The sequence below is a fragment of the Cheilinus undulatus genome, linkage group 1 (genome assembly GCF_018320785.1).
Source record: "Cheilinus undulatus linkage group 1, ASM1832078v1, whole genome shotgun sequence".
NCBI classification, from domain to species: domain Eukaryota; kingdom Metazoa; phylum Chordata; class Actinopteri; order Labriformes; family Labridae; genus Cheilinus; species Cheilinus undulatus.
In genome coordinates, this window is record NC_054865.1 from 37,307,890 (window position 1) to 37,323,835 (window position 15,946).

The following is a 15,946-nucleotide window of genomic DNA, read 5'->3' on the forward strand; positions in this document are numbered from 1 at the left end:
TTTAAACGTCATAAAGTAGGGCAGAAAACATCAACGGGTGACTAAATAAATGATAAGAGGAAAACAAGCAGAGCCATGGTAGCATGGGGAGGGTTGGGGGTGTTTAAGCCTTGGGGTCTTTGGATAAAAGGCACTTTGTAGGGGTGCGATTTGTTCTGTCCAATACCCACATCTCCCTCTCTTTTGGCTCCCTCCTCTCTGCTCTAATCAAGCAGTCTCTAATTTGGGTTCCAAGTCCAGTACCGGGGAAAAAGAAGGAGGCTTGTTACTTTGAAGAGTCCCGAGTGAATAACACAGATAAAAGATTCAGGCACAAAAAAAGAAGAAGAAAAGCGAGGAAGGGTGAGGGTGAAAAAGGGGGAAAATCACAAGGCACCCTATTCTCTTCCCCTGCTTTGGTTACGACAGCTGAGCCATTATGACCAAATCTGAATTGAGTTTTTTAGCACCAGAAGACTGGAATGTCTTTGTCTCTCTATCAGTCAGCTATTATGGATGCTTCCATATGCTGCCAGCCAGTCCTAAGTAAATTAAGACTTGTCTAAATGCTACGATTGTACCAAGCTGTGTCCACACACTGACTGCACATAGCTTGAATGCCTTGCGTGCTGAGGCTCTCTCTCTCTCTGTCCCCTCTCTCCTAAAGTGTATGTGAATGTGGACATGAGTGAGTACAGATGTGTGTTGCATGCTGCTATGATCGATAAAAGGTACATGCCTCTGAGTAAATGCACACGTGTGTGAACTCTGCGGTCATCTGACCCTTTGTCCAGTCTTTCTGGAAAACACAAAGAGTCAGTTGAAAAGCAGCTAATGGCGTCCATTGGTACGTTCTTTGCTGTTCAAAATAAGATATTTCTACCTTTCTTGAAAAGCATAAAAGTGCTGCAACAGAAGTGGGTCATACAAGTCAATCTTTGTATCAAATTCACTTCTTTGATATTGAATCGATCAGAAACATTTTATCCCTGTGTCAGAAATAAGTCAGATTTCTCATTTACACTGGCAGAAAACCAAGCAAGAATAACCATTTTTATGGCCTGCTCTTTGCTTTTTACTACTGCATACACTTGTTCAGTATTGCTACAAAGCCATATGTGTTTCCAGTAACATGGTGTTAACGCGTCTCCATGCCCTACAACCAAGACAATATGAGCAACAGCTGTTTCACCTGGCTTGCTGCCTCTGCCATGATATAAAAGCTGTTAATCTTGCCAATAAAACCCCATTAACAAGCATGAGCAGTGACTCACAAGCACAAGTCATCCATTGGCAGCATGGACTCTTCAGTCCCTAAGCTTTACTATATAGACTAAATATATGTTCATCATCTTGTTAAAAATCAGATCAACATTATCACAATTAATGATATTATGATGGCTGTTATTACTTTTTTACTATCTAAAACTAGAGCTTTAATAAGTGAATTTCTGTCTGTCCAGTCAGGTTGTGTCACATCCTCTCATGTTGTTTGTGGCATATTGTGTCATATTGTAGCCTGTTGTTTGAATCTGTGTAAAAAATGCTGTGAGTCTTAAAATTGAATTTAAATTCTGATGCAACAAAACTTGTGATGTTTAAAGACTCAAAGAAAAAGCCACTTAGCCTGTCTTCTATTATTACGTCTCAGGGCGATGTGATTGAGTCTATATCCTCTTATAGATACTTTGGATTCTATATTGATGTTGAGCTACTTGTAAAGAAGGGAAGGTTGTGGCTGGGTTTTAATTTTAGACATACAAGACTTGATGATGCCACTTTTGTGCCTCTGATTGACCATGGGGGTCAACACAAAACTTCTCGGTGTCTAAAATCTTTGGATATTGTATATTAGGGCTGAATGATAGATTGTTTTATGGTGATTATGTGGTGTGCATGCACAGTGGTCACATTGCTGAACGTGCAATATTAGTCATGTGAACTGACACACAACGCTCAATTACGTTAAGGCTGATCCTAAGCGAGTGGGCCGTATCTTGTCCAAGTACTCCTTATTGAGGCTGGTCAGGTCATGAAACATAACTTTGAACATCCTTAGAAATGGTTGATGGCATGTGAGTGACACATGAACAAGTTGATTTGTGAATGTCATGAAGAAATGAGTCATAAGTTTCATTGCCAAAGCTTTGTTCACATTGATAAAAATATCACAAAGTATTATAATTAATACCAAAAACTTGGAAAAAAATGGAAAAAATATTATTTTTTAAAATATACAGACAGTTTCCCATGGTGGTGTTGTGGTGATTGAGGTTCTCTGGTCAACACAGTTCACATAACGTGCTGCAACATTTGCACATTGTTGCACTTCACCCAGCAGATATGGACAGTTTATTTCCATTGTTTATATTGGCGATTTGTTTTTATTTGCTGGTGAAAAGTGGATAGAACTTGTTTCTGATGTCCTTGTATAAAGGACAACTGGTTAGAAAGTGCAGCTCTGTTTCCACCTCCTGTTGGCTGCACTGGGTGCACAGTCTTTCCTCATTAAAGATGCAGCTTTGTTTGTGGTGTCCTCTCTTGATGGCAAGGTTGTGCTCACTGAGTCTGCCTGTTCTCTCTCTCCTCTTTTACTCCTCTGTGTGCATGTGTTTGTAAGTATGTGTGACAGCGCCACTGTCAGAGAGCCACACAGTTTGATATTTGAAATCAAAAAATAGTTTAAAGACCCAAAAAGAAAAAAAATCGAATTTTTGATTCATTTGAATCTGGTGATTTTAATCAGATTAATTTACTCATTTACTGTCACTGTATGCATCTGGTTTAATTTCCTTCTTTTTTTAAAGATTTGTTTTTGGGTTTTTTATGCATTTATTCTGATGGAAGGACAGTGGATAGAGTCAGAGACAGGGATGAGAGAGCGGGGAGTGACATGCGCGAAAGTAGCCACAGGCTAGACTTGAACCCAAGCCTGTATACACGTGGCGTGACCTAACTGCTAGGCCAGGGGTCGGCAACTAAGTTTGGCCTCAGGTCAAATTTTTTTCTGACCAACTCAATGGCGGGCCAAAATTACATCTTCATCAGGCAAAACCTGTCTTTCCCACTACAAAAATACTTTTTTTCTCATATTTTTTACAAAAACGTAATTTCATAAAGTTATTTATTTAAAATCAACATATTTACTACAGGCTGTTATTATTTATTTATTTGATCTTTGAGCCAAGCTTGTTATTTGTTTTAATTCAATGAAACAGGTTTTGCACTTTGTCCATTACAGTGGCACACAGAGAGAGATTTTTCTTTTTTCTCCTTTTTCTCAGAGCGCATGTGTGCCACTTGAGTTCCTACCTCAAGCCAGTGTGCGTCTGAAGTCAAGCAGATGCTACTTTATTTTATTTTATTTTATCATATTTTGTCACGACTTTTGAATAAATGTTCTGAAATCTGTGTGGAATTGTCGTTTTTGTGATAGCAAATATTTTTATCAGTTTTTTAATCAATGTCATTCGGTGGGCCAGGTATTGGCTGCGGGCCAATTTTGGCCCGTGGGCCGCCAGTTGCCTACCACTGTGCTAGGCCATCTGCGCCCCATTTTGTTTTTTTAAAAATTCAAATTAGAAAACATGCAATATATATGGCAGAGAGAGATATCGCAGTGTCATTTTTTCCCCAATATCGTTTAGCATTGCTGTATATCATTGAGAACTGAAGTTCATGACAAATCTAAAGGCCCTAACCTGTCCCCGTACTCTGTATGACTGAGTTGGCTGGCCATTATTGACCACTGATGAACAAAGTCATTGGCATATCATTTTTATACGGCCATACTTAACCGGCTTTTCTTAAACTTGTACTGCTCTATTTATGTGAAAGTGTGGGAAGCTACTTCACTATTCTTTGTTTAGTGACTCAGTCACAACAATTCTGTTTCCAAAATGTCTGGAAACAGAGAAAAGACATTTTAGAAACCCTGCTCCTAAAGCTTAAAATCTGCTGCAGGAAAATTTGCTTCTGGAAGGGCTGGTCTCTTCAAATGTAGATAAAAGGCACTGGAGGAAGTCATACTGTAAATACTTTGCCTCAGAATTTCTGTGTTATGTATTTTTTTTTTTTTTTTTTGGTTTGATGTCTTGAACTTTGACAATTTTGCTTCTGCCTGTTTTAGCCTGGACACCCATGTAAATGATAATCTTAATCTCAAGGAGGTTTTCTTGGTTAAATTAATGTTGTTTTATATCTTAAATGCTTTCTTTACTGTATTTCCTTCAACTTCTCACTGTCTATCAATATGTGTCTCTGACTTGCATCGATGTATATCCTATTACAGATGGATGTGTCTACTTTTGGGACACTAAAACAGAATCTTAATCCTCTTTATGGCCCTGCTAATGATTTTCTGATCCAAGTGTTTGGATTGGTATATGAAGAAGTTTTTAATAAAAGGACTCTTCATCCATGGTGACTTTGCTGTTCCTGCAGAGCACTGATAGTGACTTTTCATGAGAGAGGAAGCTTCTCTCCTCATTTTTATTATGGTAATCTAAAAGCTCCAGCACTTCACTGTCTATTCATGACACTGGACGAGATACTTCATCAAAGCCAAGACAGACGCTCAACCTGAATATGCTAATCCACATGGAGTGGCAGGGACCCTGAAATTTACACTGAAGGCATGAAAACAACTCACAACACAGAAACTTTATTTCTTTCAGTCCTTGAATGCATCATTCTTTGTCAGTACAATACGGTGTAACAGCAAAGAAGATGTTGAATGTATGCAAGGCCGTATGTAGCAAAGATCATTACAGAAAAACAAAGACTGTCCCCGGTCCTTTTATTAATCTCCCATGGCCTGTATGATGATGAGTCTGACCCCTTTGCCCTTACGATAATAAAAGTCTACACAGTTTTCAAGGCCTTGTTCTTACAAAGCTCTTAAAACTTGTAAGACAGAGACGAAGGCAGAAGCGGAAAAACCTTGGAAGTGAATCCAGGAGCTCGATGTAATCTCATTCTTTTCACAGAACATTTATTCGTTACCTTTACATTTGAGGAATTAAAGGAGGATGTACTTGATTCATTGGATTGATCTTTCAAAAGACTTTCTGACTTTTGTCTTTGATGGATAAGTACTTATTTTTTATCCACAATGCCTGTGCTTTGTTTAGGTTTAATCCAAATGACAGACTGAAATAGCTGAGCAGGACTCAAAGACTGCTCTAACAGTACAGATATTCACAAAGTACTGTTTTTTATAGCTGTCATGATAATTTTCCTCATAAGATCTAACCAGAGGTCATAAATGACTTTACTAATCTAATGTTTAAGCTGCTCTGGGTGGTAGAGTGTATTCATGTGGCCAAGAGAGTACCTTGAGCCTCAAATGAAGTATTGAACTGTCACATAGAGCAAAGCAGGTGGACTTTCAAGAGAGAGAGAGCTGTAATGCTGTAATAAAAATCACCCTGATGTAAAGTACTTATAAAGGCTGCAATGCAATGGTGCTATAAGTCTCTCTTCAGACCAAAGACTTTCTGATTGTTTGAGTTACAAAAAATGAGTATATTAGAAAGTTCCTAGATATTTTTTTCGTTTGTGCATTAAACTGTTTGCATTTTCTTTTTTTAATACATAAATTTTTTTATGCTGCCAAAATGAAAAGAGAAACACTTGATAACTCTTTACACTTAAAGCATTATTAAAGCATCAGTAAATCACTAGTAAAGCTTAACTATTTGTTTTAGTTGAGCAATTGTAACCCTAATTCTAACCTCCACCCCTACCTTAACCAAACTCTGTTATAATGTTTTACAAATGCCTCACTAGTGCATCAATACAGCATTAATAATGTTTAAATATGCATCAACTAAGCATTTATAATTTTGTTTATCGGTTACAGTATAATTTGTTTATTATGCAGAACACTAAGACATCAGTAAGTTTCTTTAAAGAATATTTACCATGGTATCATAAGCCATAATTGATGATAAGCGTGGCTGATGTTAGCAGGGCTAACATTGCAAGCCTCTAGTTATCCTTGTAGGTTAACAGCAAAATGCCTGGGCAGAATTTGATAACTCATTGCTTTGGCTGAATATATGCAGGTACAACCTGATACAGCCACCATCAATGGTTCTCAGCTGGTCAAGCCTCAGGACCCACCATCAACTCCTTAATGAGAGATTAGGACACAAATTTGGTAGATTTTTTGACCAATCAGATACATTTAATGAAAAATAGTACAGTTTGGACCTCAAACAGTATAAAACATCAGACAAATCAAAGCGTGAGGACCTAACAAGCCTGTCTTAAAAGAGTTCATATTTTGACGCAATTTTTTTCCAGGCATGCTTTCAAGACCCACTGAAAAGCACACACCGTGACCCACCAGTTGAGAACAACTGGTCCACGTGCAGCATTATTTTCATTTTCTACATCACAACACTGCCAACATACGATTCTCCCGCTAGATGCTTTTAATTCTATTTGTTCACAGTGCTTGTTTAGATCAAGGCAGTAGAGCATTATGGCAGCATGCCAGTAGCCATTAATCAGAGCTACAGTGGATACTAATGGCAGGCAGCTGCATTACATTTTTGTCAGCAAGAGACTAAAAGCTGTCTGGGTATCATAAATAATTTTTCAGAATAATCTTTACAAGATGCCTGTTGAACATTGGGATAGGAAAAAAAAATGGTGTAGCTTAACGCATAAATCACACAAATTCCATAACATTTCTTGCCTTTCGTTTGGAGTGGCAGAGGGTTGCATTGGGGTGGCAGGGTATCAAAATGAAGTATTGATATCTGTGTTGTAATTGGGTCTGATAGGTATCAGATGTGTTGGTACCAGTACCATATTGGTACCAGATTTCAATACTTATCCCTGATTGTTACTAGACTAGACCCAGAAGCACTTAATGAATGTCAAGTTTTCTATGTTGTTTAGAAAACTACCAATTTCTCCTGATGAATTATTAATTTAGGGGTGGCTTCGAATCTAAAAACCTCTCTTGACTGTTTGCATGCACCTTGGAGACTGTCCCTTAAATTCAGGTTGTTGTTTCTAATAATGTGTTCATTTAAGTCTGATGGTTTTCATCAGGGTGAATGACAGCGTGTGAGTGAAGAGATAGGTGATGAATGCTTTAGGGGAGTAATTGTCTTTTTAAAACTATTTTTAGGTTAATGTTTTTTCTTTGACTGGAATCAGGATTAATACATTTAATTCCTTGAAATATACAATGTCATAGTTAACCCCTTTAAAGCCTGTTGTATCATATTTGATACATACCTATATGATACCTCTATCTAATCACTATAATCAATAAATTACTAAAAAAAAATTATGAATACAATCTGATAAATGATAAAAATGCCCTCAAGTGGATTTTCAGTTACCAAAAACACCTAATGTGTCAAATGAAATACAAAAAATATATATGTTAAATTTTATGGAAATTTGGATTTTTTTGTATTTCAGTAGAAAGTGAAATAAACATTTCAGTTCCAAAAAATAAGAATTTTCTGGCTCTAATTTGTGTATTCAGGCTTTAAAGGGTTAAATAAACCAGTGGAATAAAACTCATAGTGCAAACTCAGAATTCTAACTCCATCATACACTCACTAACACACATACTCACAAGGACAGCACAGCCCCTCTCTTTTTTACCTTCATTGCTACCAGCTAAATTCCTCAATTCATTAGAGGAGAAAAACACACAGTCCAACACTCTCATACATTCATCTGGCAAATGTGGCCTGAGGAATAATGATTTACTGTGGCTCATATTTCACCTGAGTGCACAGGGCAAACAGTTGACTGAAGTGTTGTGGAGAAAATGCTAACTGAGGCATTTTTGACTGGAGCAACTGGACAGATACTGTTTTGTGCTGTTTGTGTGGGTGTTTTTGTATGTTTGGCTAAATATGATATACATAATATTTATATGCAATATGTTGTAAAAACACCCAAGCAATTTGAAGTCAGCTACACAAAATTCTTCTGCAGCTTATTTCTAAGTCTTCCCTGCTGGAAAAAGAAAAAGTATCTCCAGTGGCATCAACACTTCATAGGAGATATGGAGAATAAAGTCACATTTTAAAGCAGATGACCACGTTTAGGAGCTGAACAATGCAGGTTCTGTATTCACACAGTGAACGCCTTTCTGTGTGTGTGTGCAGGAGTAAAGCCAGCACAGGTAGGGCCAGCATCAAATCAGTCTCAGCTGCCGCCCTGGCCCTGCCCTGTGTTCTCCTCCTAAACAGCTTCCACTTATCTGCCTGCCACAGGACTGTCTGTGCACAGCCGACCACTGTCATGTAGACACCATTCTCAAATTGATTGTGACTGTGCAAGAGCTCCAATTTTTCTGCTTCAGAATCCCAGCTGCCATTTTTGGTATACAATGCTAAGCTTTTTTCTTATTTTTATTTATTTATTTTCTTGCAAATTCCAAGAGAATGAATACAGCTTGTGTTCCAATTTAGTAACAACATATTTTCCTTCAGTTTGAGTAAATGCTTGAGCATTTTCCTCTTCCCAATGGGGGGGCTGGGAGACTGGCACTCAGCAGGGAAACTTAAACAGCCCTGTTGAGTATGAGGCTCTAAGACCCTGCACAGAGCAAGCATGCAACACAGAGCAACCTTATCTGCCATTGGATACAGTGTGCTATATTTACATTTGACACAATGTGTGAGTGTGTGCATACATGTACAGAGCAATAATATATTTGATATGAAGTGCAATAAATCATGTGGTGAAAAAAGCTTTGTACATGTTTGATAGAAAAACTATTTTTCACATATATTATTATATACGTCAAGTCTGCGTATCCCCATCTAAAACCTTTTGCTCTGTCTTGTTCCTGCACTCCTCCTTCCACCTTGTCTCCCATTATCTGCTACTTTCTGTGGTTTGGAGCCCTTCCAGCCGGCCTCCCTTTCTTGCTCTGTGGTTTTGTTCAGGAGATTTCATCTCCCTCCTCATCGTTCCTGCAGATTGACAGCTAAGCTCAGGTATGAAAACAAACAGTTAGCTCTGGAATTGACTGCTGAAAAGAAATCCGCTGCTAATGCTCCCTTCACAAACTGTCTTTTTTGCCTTCACCTGCTTGTGCTAAGCCCTAACAGCATACAAGAAAAGGCAGATGGAGATTTGAAACCATTAACCCTTCATAACACCATTCTACATGTCTGGCTTAAGCACACTACCTCTGCTGGATTATTGTGCTTACTTCTCCTGATGCTAAAATCTTCCAAACAGCACATTATGTAGCCAAACACCAGCTTGTCAATGAGCTATAACTATAGATCTCTAAGAGTTAAATGCTTGGTCGGGTTTGTATACTCTGAAAGTCTGATGTTGTTGATACAATTGTTTTGTTTGTTTACTGTACGTGCATGCTCACTTCAACAGGATAAAATATTCAGGGCATGTTTGGACATAACTGCAAAGGATGTCTTTCTTTTCACTGTTAAAGCCTCAGGTCAAAATTCCTGTCACACCTATTGTTTTTCATTTTCATTTGTTTTCTAAGAGCTAAACACATTTGTTTTTTATGAGCCCATGAGGTGCTCAGTGTAATTGGTTGAGGAATTAGTGAGCGATCAGCATAGAAAACACAAGGCCACTGTGCCGGTAGGTACTGTGTTCTTCTCTGCACGTCAGCTTATTAGTCTCTGCTCTCCTTCATTCATTTAAAAACCTACAGGCATGTTTGCCTTTTGTACTGATTTTAACCTAACAATTAATGGAACCTCTGATTCATCATAACACTTTAGATCTTAATCATAAGGTGTTTTCTGCTTGCTACCTTTGTTTATGTTTTAATTAGGCGGACCTTGTGCATCTTCAACCCTGGGCTTCTTTTTAATTGCCCGTATTTACATCAGGCAGACATCAAACGCAAAGGGAGAGAGAGAGACATTTGTAAGGGGGAGCACAAAGCAGCCCTTTGAAATGTCTACAGTCATATGAAATGGCATGCTAATTAAAAATCTAAGGCTGCCACTGTGATAGGAGAAGCATTTATATTAGTAACTGTGGTGTGTAGACTGTCTCCATAACTTGTTGACAGACAGACACAGACCACAGTGTTTATTATCAGACTCCCTACCTGTTTACAGACCACCAAGTAACCTTCCTTTTCCTATTCATCAAAAAGCAGAAATGCCCTGCCTATAATTTAACAGACTGCCTTTCAAAAGGCTAAATCATCTGAAACATTTCACCCAGTGCACTTTGATCTACAGTGGCATACACCAGGGCAGGTACAATGAATCTAGTTTACCAAGCAGTGATTTACCCTTCAGCTCATTAAGGTTATTGCCAGTGAATATACCTAAAAGAACATTCAGCTGTATTTTTCTCCTCTTTAAGTGTTATTCAATAATTAAAACTAAGCTCTTGTTTTATTTTAATACCCGTGTAAAGATGTTCATACGACATGTTTTCCTTTTCTTTACCAATAGTTAGAATTCATTTTTAGCAAGTACAGAGCACTAGCACACTTAGAAATGTATAAAACCCTTAGTAGTGCTAATTTAATGGGCAATACATGTATAAAAGACAAAGACCTTTACATACTGCATACAGGAGTATAGTGTAAAACATGAAAAACAGCAGATAGAACAAGTGTAGTTCACTTGCTCTCTTCAACTTTCTTGTCTTTCTTTATTGCAATATAGATCAATGTGATCACTCCTTTTTCATATCATGCTGGCTAGGGATGCACAATATTGTCAGCCTGATATCAGCAAATATTAGCTTTAAAAGTGAATAATTGGTATCAGCATACATGAACATTTTTCCAATATTTACAATCAATATTTCAAAAATCTGCCTTTATCAGCTGTAAATATCATCCATAAGAACAAATAAGTTAGTGAAGTTTTAGGCTGGACCAACAGACCAAGGTTATCTGTAGTCTTTTTCTTTATTTTTCATCATTCCTTACACTTGAACGTGGGTTTTAGGGGCTGAAATTTGTTAAGTTTTTTTAGCCTTAAATTTAAAACTGTGTGTTTTAATGACTGAAGTTTAAGGTTTGAACTTACATTTAATTATCTGTACTGGGTTAAATGAATTTGTCAATATCAGTGTATCCGATACCAGCAAAAATACAATAGGGTGAATCCCTACTGTGGCTTATGTGAATAGCATTACATCTTTTGCTAGCACACGATTTTAGGGATGCAGGATAATATCAGCATGATATCAGTATCTGCAAATATTAGCTTTAAAAGTTGAATATCTGTATCAGCTGAAATGAAAATTTCTGCTGATATTTACAGCTGATCTATGAGCCACACAAATGGGCAGTATATATAATTATTCTAATATTTATTAAGACTCAAAAATCATTGCAGGCAAGCATTCATTTACAATGATGTTGAGCAGACAGAAGAATAAAATTAATGATAAACAATTAAAAAAAAAATATATATATATATGTATATATATATATATATATAATATCAAATATTTTTAAAATATAAAGGTACATTAATAAATTACAAAATATAAAATCAATCAGAAATGGAAAATTAAAGTCAATTAAACAGAGAAGTTAACAATTAAGGATCTGAAATGGCCCAAAGAAACAAGTTAATTTAAGTTTAAAGTGCTCTACCATGGGTCCTAAGCAGACGGTTTAAAGATGCTGAAAGCAGATCTGCTAAGCTCAGAATGAACTTGAGTGTAAGTCTTTAGAGTCCAGAATACCAGACTGACATGAAGGAGATGTAAGAAAATAGTATCCAAATGAGAGCTTTGTAAATGAACATGTAAGAATGCAGGTCACGTCTCAGAAAGTGACGACCATCCAACCTTACTGTAAAGGATGCAGTGATGTGTTATAAGCATCAACTGTATGAACCTAGGTGCAGAGAGGAAAATTGCATCGAAGGGTTTTAAAGTTGCAGCCAAAGACGCGTGTCTATACAAAATTCCACCGTAATACAGCACTGATTTAAAAATTGCTGTATATATTCACCTTAAATACTGGTCAAATATACAAGCGTACCATCAGGTATAGGTGACTGCCTAGGATGCTATACACTCAAGGAGGCCCACCGTGAGCCCTGAACAATTTGAATGAAGCCTAAAGCATAAAACAACTATCAGACTGTCTACTTCCTTGCTCCTCTCTCAGCTCCGCTTGCCTCAGCCTCTCTTTGCACTGAAGAGACTTGATGTTGCCTTTTCTGGCAAACCAACCCAAACCCATCTCTAAATTTCAGACCGTAAAAACATAGGTATTGATACTGGTATTAGTATCAGAACAAGTCTACACCCATGTTTCTAAAGAGAAACAATCAGATATATGTTTAAATTCACCTGCACAGTGAAATGAGCTCTCTATTATCTTTTCAAATGGTCTTCATGAAAGACACAAGACGTTTTCTAATGAAGAGTGAGAGCAGGAGCCAGTGACAGCCTGGTGTTATCAGCCAGCTGGTATTGTGTGCTTCCCTGTGCTGTATAAACACAGCAGCTCTCTGTAACAGTCAGTGCTAAGGACTGAGCAGCAGCCCTGCCCTTCCTCGGCCCACCTTCACCCTGTCATAAACACAGATTTTGGGGGAGTGTTGAGTTGCCGTGCTGCTCTCGATACGCCGCGCAGGGCGTTCACTGTCAGAGTCGAGACATTCCACTCAAACACAGACTCACTGAGGAGACAACTCTGCGCTTTTAACGGCTCCTCTCCTCTCTGCTCAGTTGTTCCCTGTTTACATCAAGCACACTTTGGGTTCAACAATCACCCGAGCAGTGTGAACGTACTGCATGTGCCACAGCAGAGGCTCAGGGACAACAACAATAAACTGCTGACAAGCACACAGAGCATTGGCTTTTAGGTCTAAATGGGCTGGAATTTTGAAGACAGCACTTTGGACAGAGTCGGGCATTCCAACAAAAGATAAGGAAGTAGAGAAATGAATGAGGAGGGCAGCCAAGGCCTTTGTTTAATTTCAGAGTACAAGGCGGTTTTCTGAGATTATACAGTGCTTAGATAATGAACGTCTGATAGGAATGAGAGACTTGTTAGCACGGCTTAAAGAGGTGTTTTTGTGGTAAACCTGCAAGCTTCAGTGCAGGCTTTCTCATCCTACCTTTTACTTCTGCAAGCAGTTCACTCGTGTTCAGCCTCTCCATCTTCTCTTTCCAGTCTTTAGAAAGAAGTTTCTCCATGCATGAGGATTCTGGGGGAAAAAGATGATAAAAAGAAAAAGCAAGTCATTAAAATGATAAAAACATTCCTTTAAAGGGTGTATTTTTACAGTTGGTGTTGCATACAGTTCCCATTCAGTTCTATGGATGTTATAAAACTTAAATGTATTTCTTGGATGAAAATGAAAGAAAGTAAGTGTTTCGGATGAAATAGGGGTATTTTATTTGATGATATTGCCCAGCGAACATTAAAAGAGACTCAGTCGGACAGTAAAGAGATGAGCTCAGGGTGGAGAGAGGAGGGAAGCAGGCATTGTGGGGATAGAATAAGGGCAGAGGCACACATTAAGTGGGAGGCAAGGAGTGAGACTGGGTACGTTCGAGCGTTCACATGGCTGCCAATGATGAAAACAATTAACATTTGTCCAGCAGACAATGAATCAGAGGAGGAATGGCCGCAATCTGCCATGCTGTCGCTGGGGTAGCTGATAAAGAACACACTGGGCCGTCTGACCTGGGCCTCCACCATCTCTGCACCGCTCAGGGGTCAGCCTGTTCCCATCAAACACCACTAGCACAAGCAAGCCTCCACCTTGAGCAACTGTCTCCAAAATGAAGCAGGTTGAGTCATGCAGAGTCCAGTCCTGTTTAGTCTTATTAGCAGCAATCTTATACCATCCAGTTCTGGGCGGACATTTAATGTGTGGTTTTCTGGTTGATTATAACACTGCTGTGTTGATTGCTGTAGAAATAGTCCTTAGGTTTCATAAAATGCCCGAGGATGGTGTATTTTGTAAAGAGATTTCTTTGTAGCTGTCCTGTGTTTTTGATTTTTTGGCACTTGGCCATCCTCACTTTAATCATTTTTGTCAGACAGGAGAGAGTCCTACGGCTCAGATTGTACACAAGTGATGTTTCTTTATATCCATCCATAACATCTCCTGCCCTCTGCTTTCAAAAACCAAACACCGCTGCTCCCTTTGACAAACACACTGACTTCAGAGGATCTGGGAGTAACAGGGAGTCCGCACTTCTTGTTTCCTTTCTTAAGGACAGGCTTTCAGAGAGATCAAGCCGAGTGTCCATTTTGTTTGATTGTCCACTTCCTCCAGTGTGATGGGGGTCGACAGGACATCTCCAGCTCGGGGTCATTATAACATTACTTCTGCTTTATTGACTTTCCAATTCCCAACTCACAGTTTGTCCCCTTGACCCTAAGAGAGGGAGAGAGAGGAAAGGCTGCGTGTGTTTGTGTGTGTTAACTCCCTCCCTGGCACAGAGATCACCCGTCTTTAAACAGGGGTTAAGGGCAGGGGAGAGCTCAGCTTTTCTTCCCTGCGACTCACCCCAGGGTGAGACAGCTTCCTCTCACTAAACAACAAACTTCCCTCAAATCATAATCTTCAGACAGACAGAGCATCAGCACACAACATTTTCTTCCCTGAAGCACAGAAAAGGCTTATTTTTAAAGTTGTTTTAAGGGGAATTAAACAAACACAGTGAGCATATGTTAATCTGCACACATATGCTCCCCCTCTCTGATACACACATACACTCTTTCATCACAGATGCTTCTCTAGCACTTGATCATTAAGGAATGCACCAACTGTTGGAGATAATGTGGTGCCAGCTTCCATTCTACTCCAGTACTCCCCCCTTCCTTCCACCTCCCTCCCAGGAGAGCCGCCGCTCCCTCACTTCTCCATCCCCTTCGCCGGGCCAGACACGACCTGCCAAGTCCTCCACCAGGAGAGACTACAGCTGGAATGCACCGCTGTCCTCCCTGCCTTCCACCTGGGAGACGTGAATAATGACCCAGATTAGGCTATAAAATAACTCTCAAACATCTTTCAGTGTTTCGTGGACTAACACAGGCAACCAAAAATGGGTTCGGGTGAAAGCGGAGCAATTCAGCACAGGCGTGCTGGAGGAAAAGAGTGAATGAGTCAAATGTCTGGCTTTCTTCAGAGCACCCGTCCACAGCCTATTTTTCAGAAGAATTTAGATTAATGCTATTTCAGAGTCTCGGATATCTCTTTATTTCTGTAGAAACTATATGTGCCAATGGAAACACTGGTTAGTATCAACATTACAATTACTGTCAGCTTATGACACAGAATGTCAAAAATGAATACACACTGTATTCACTGTAAAATAACAAATTAGTCCTGAAAAAGATTTACACTTCACTGATTTCACTGGAAATGGAGTGCTGGCAGATTTGCGAGTGAAAGGCAAACATCATTATTTCGGACTGTATGTGAAGAGCTTCTGAAGTTTTTGCTGTAAAGACAAGTTTGCTGCTCTTGTTCTTTCAAAGTAGGACATCACATACTAGGGAATTAGCTTAAACAACAGAAGAGTCCAGTGAGTTTATTTTTATTTTCCTTCGGGGGCTCTTAAATCTCTTGCACCCCCACCCCTTCCATTTCTCTCCCTCTCCCTCTCTCGAGATAAAGCGCTCTGTAGCTGGGGAGCAGGCCATTCAGCTGGGATGAGAATGGAATGAAAACAATAGCCCTTATCAGGCTCTTATTTACATTTTCCCAGCGTCCCTGCAGTAGACAGCTTGGCTTGTCACCAAGCCCAGATCGCCCCACTGGATCCAGACCAACTTCCTCCAGCCCCAGCGATTCCAACGGTCCCTGTGGACCCTCGCCTGGCATGGACCCACACGGCTCTGCAGCTAGCACAGATAGCAACATACAAGACAAAACTACTGGAGTGTGTGTCCAAGACATGTTCCCATTGAGGGACGGATGGTTTCTGGACTATTAAGCCTGTCTGGGTCTCATTGTGTCCTCTCTGGGGCTGCTGCTGGATAGCTGGA

The 15,946-nt window shown here is 39.3% G+C and overlaps 1 protein-coding gene across 3 annotated transcripts in view; it reads right to left on the reverse strand.

Moving 5' to 3' along the window:
* sox6 (SRY-box transcription factor 6) overlaps positions 1-15,946 on the reverse strand; it is a 154,742-nt gene that overhangs the window by 68,689 nt on the left and 70,107 nt on the right. For all 3 annotated transcript variants that reach the window (XM_041786049.1, XM_041786059.1, XM_041786038.1), the window contains one exon: positions 13,059-13,148. In XM_041786049.1, the coding sequence (XP_041641983.1) occupies positions 13,059-13,148 (90 nt within the window). The remainder of the gene's footprint in view (positions 1-13,058; positions 13,149-15,946) is intronic.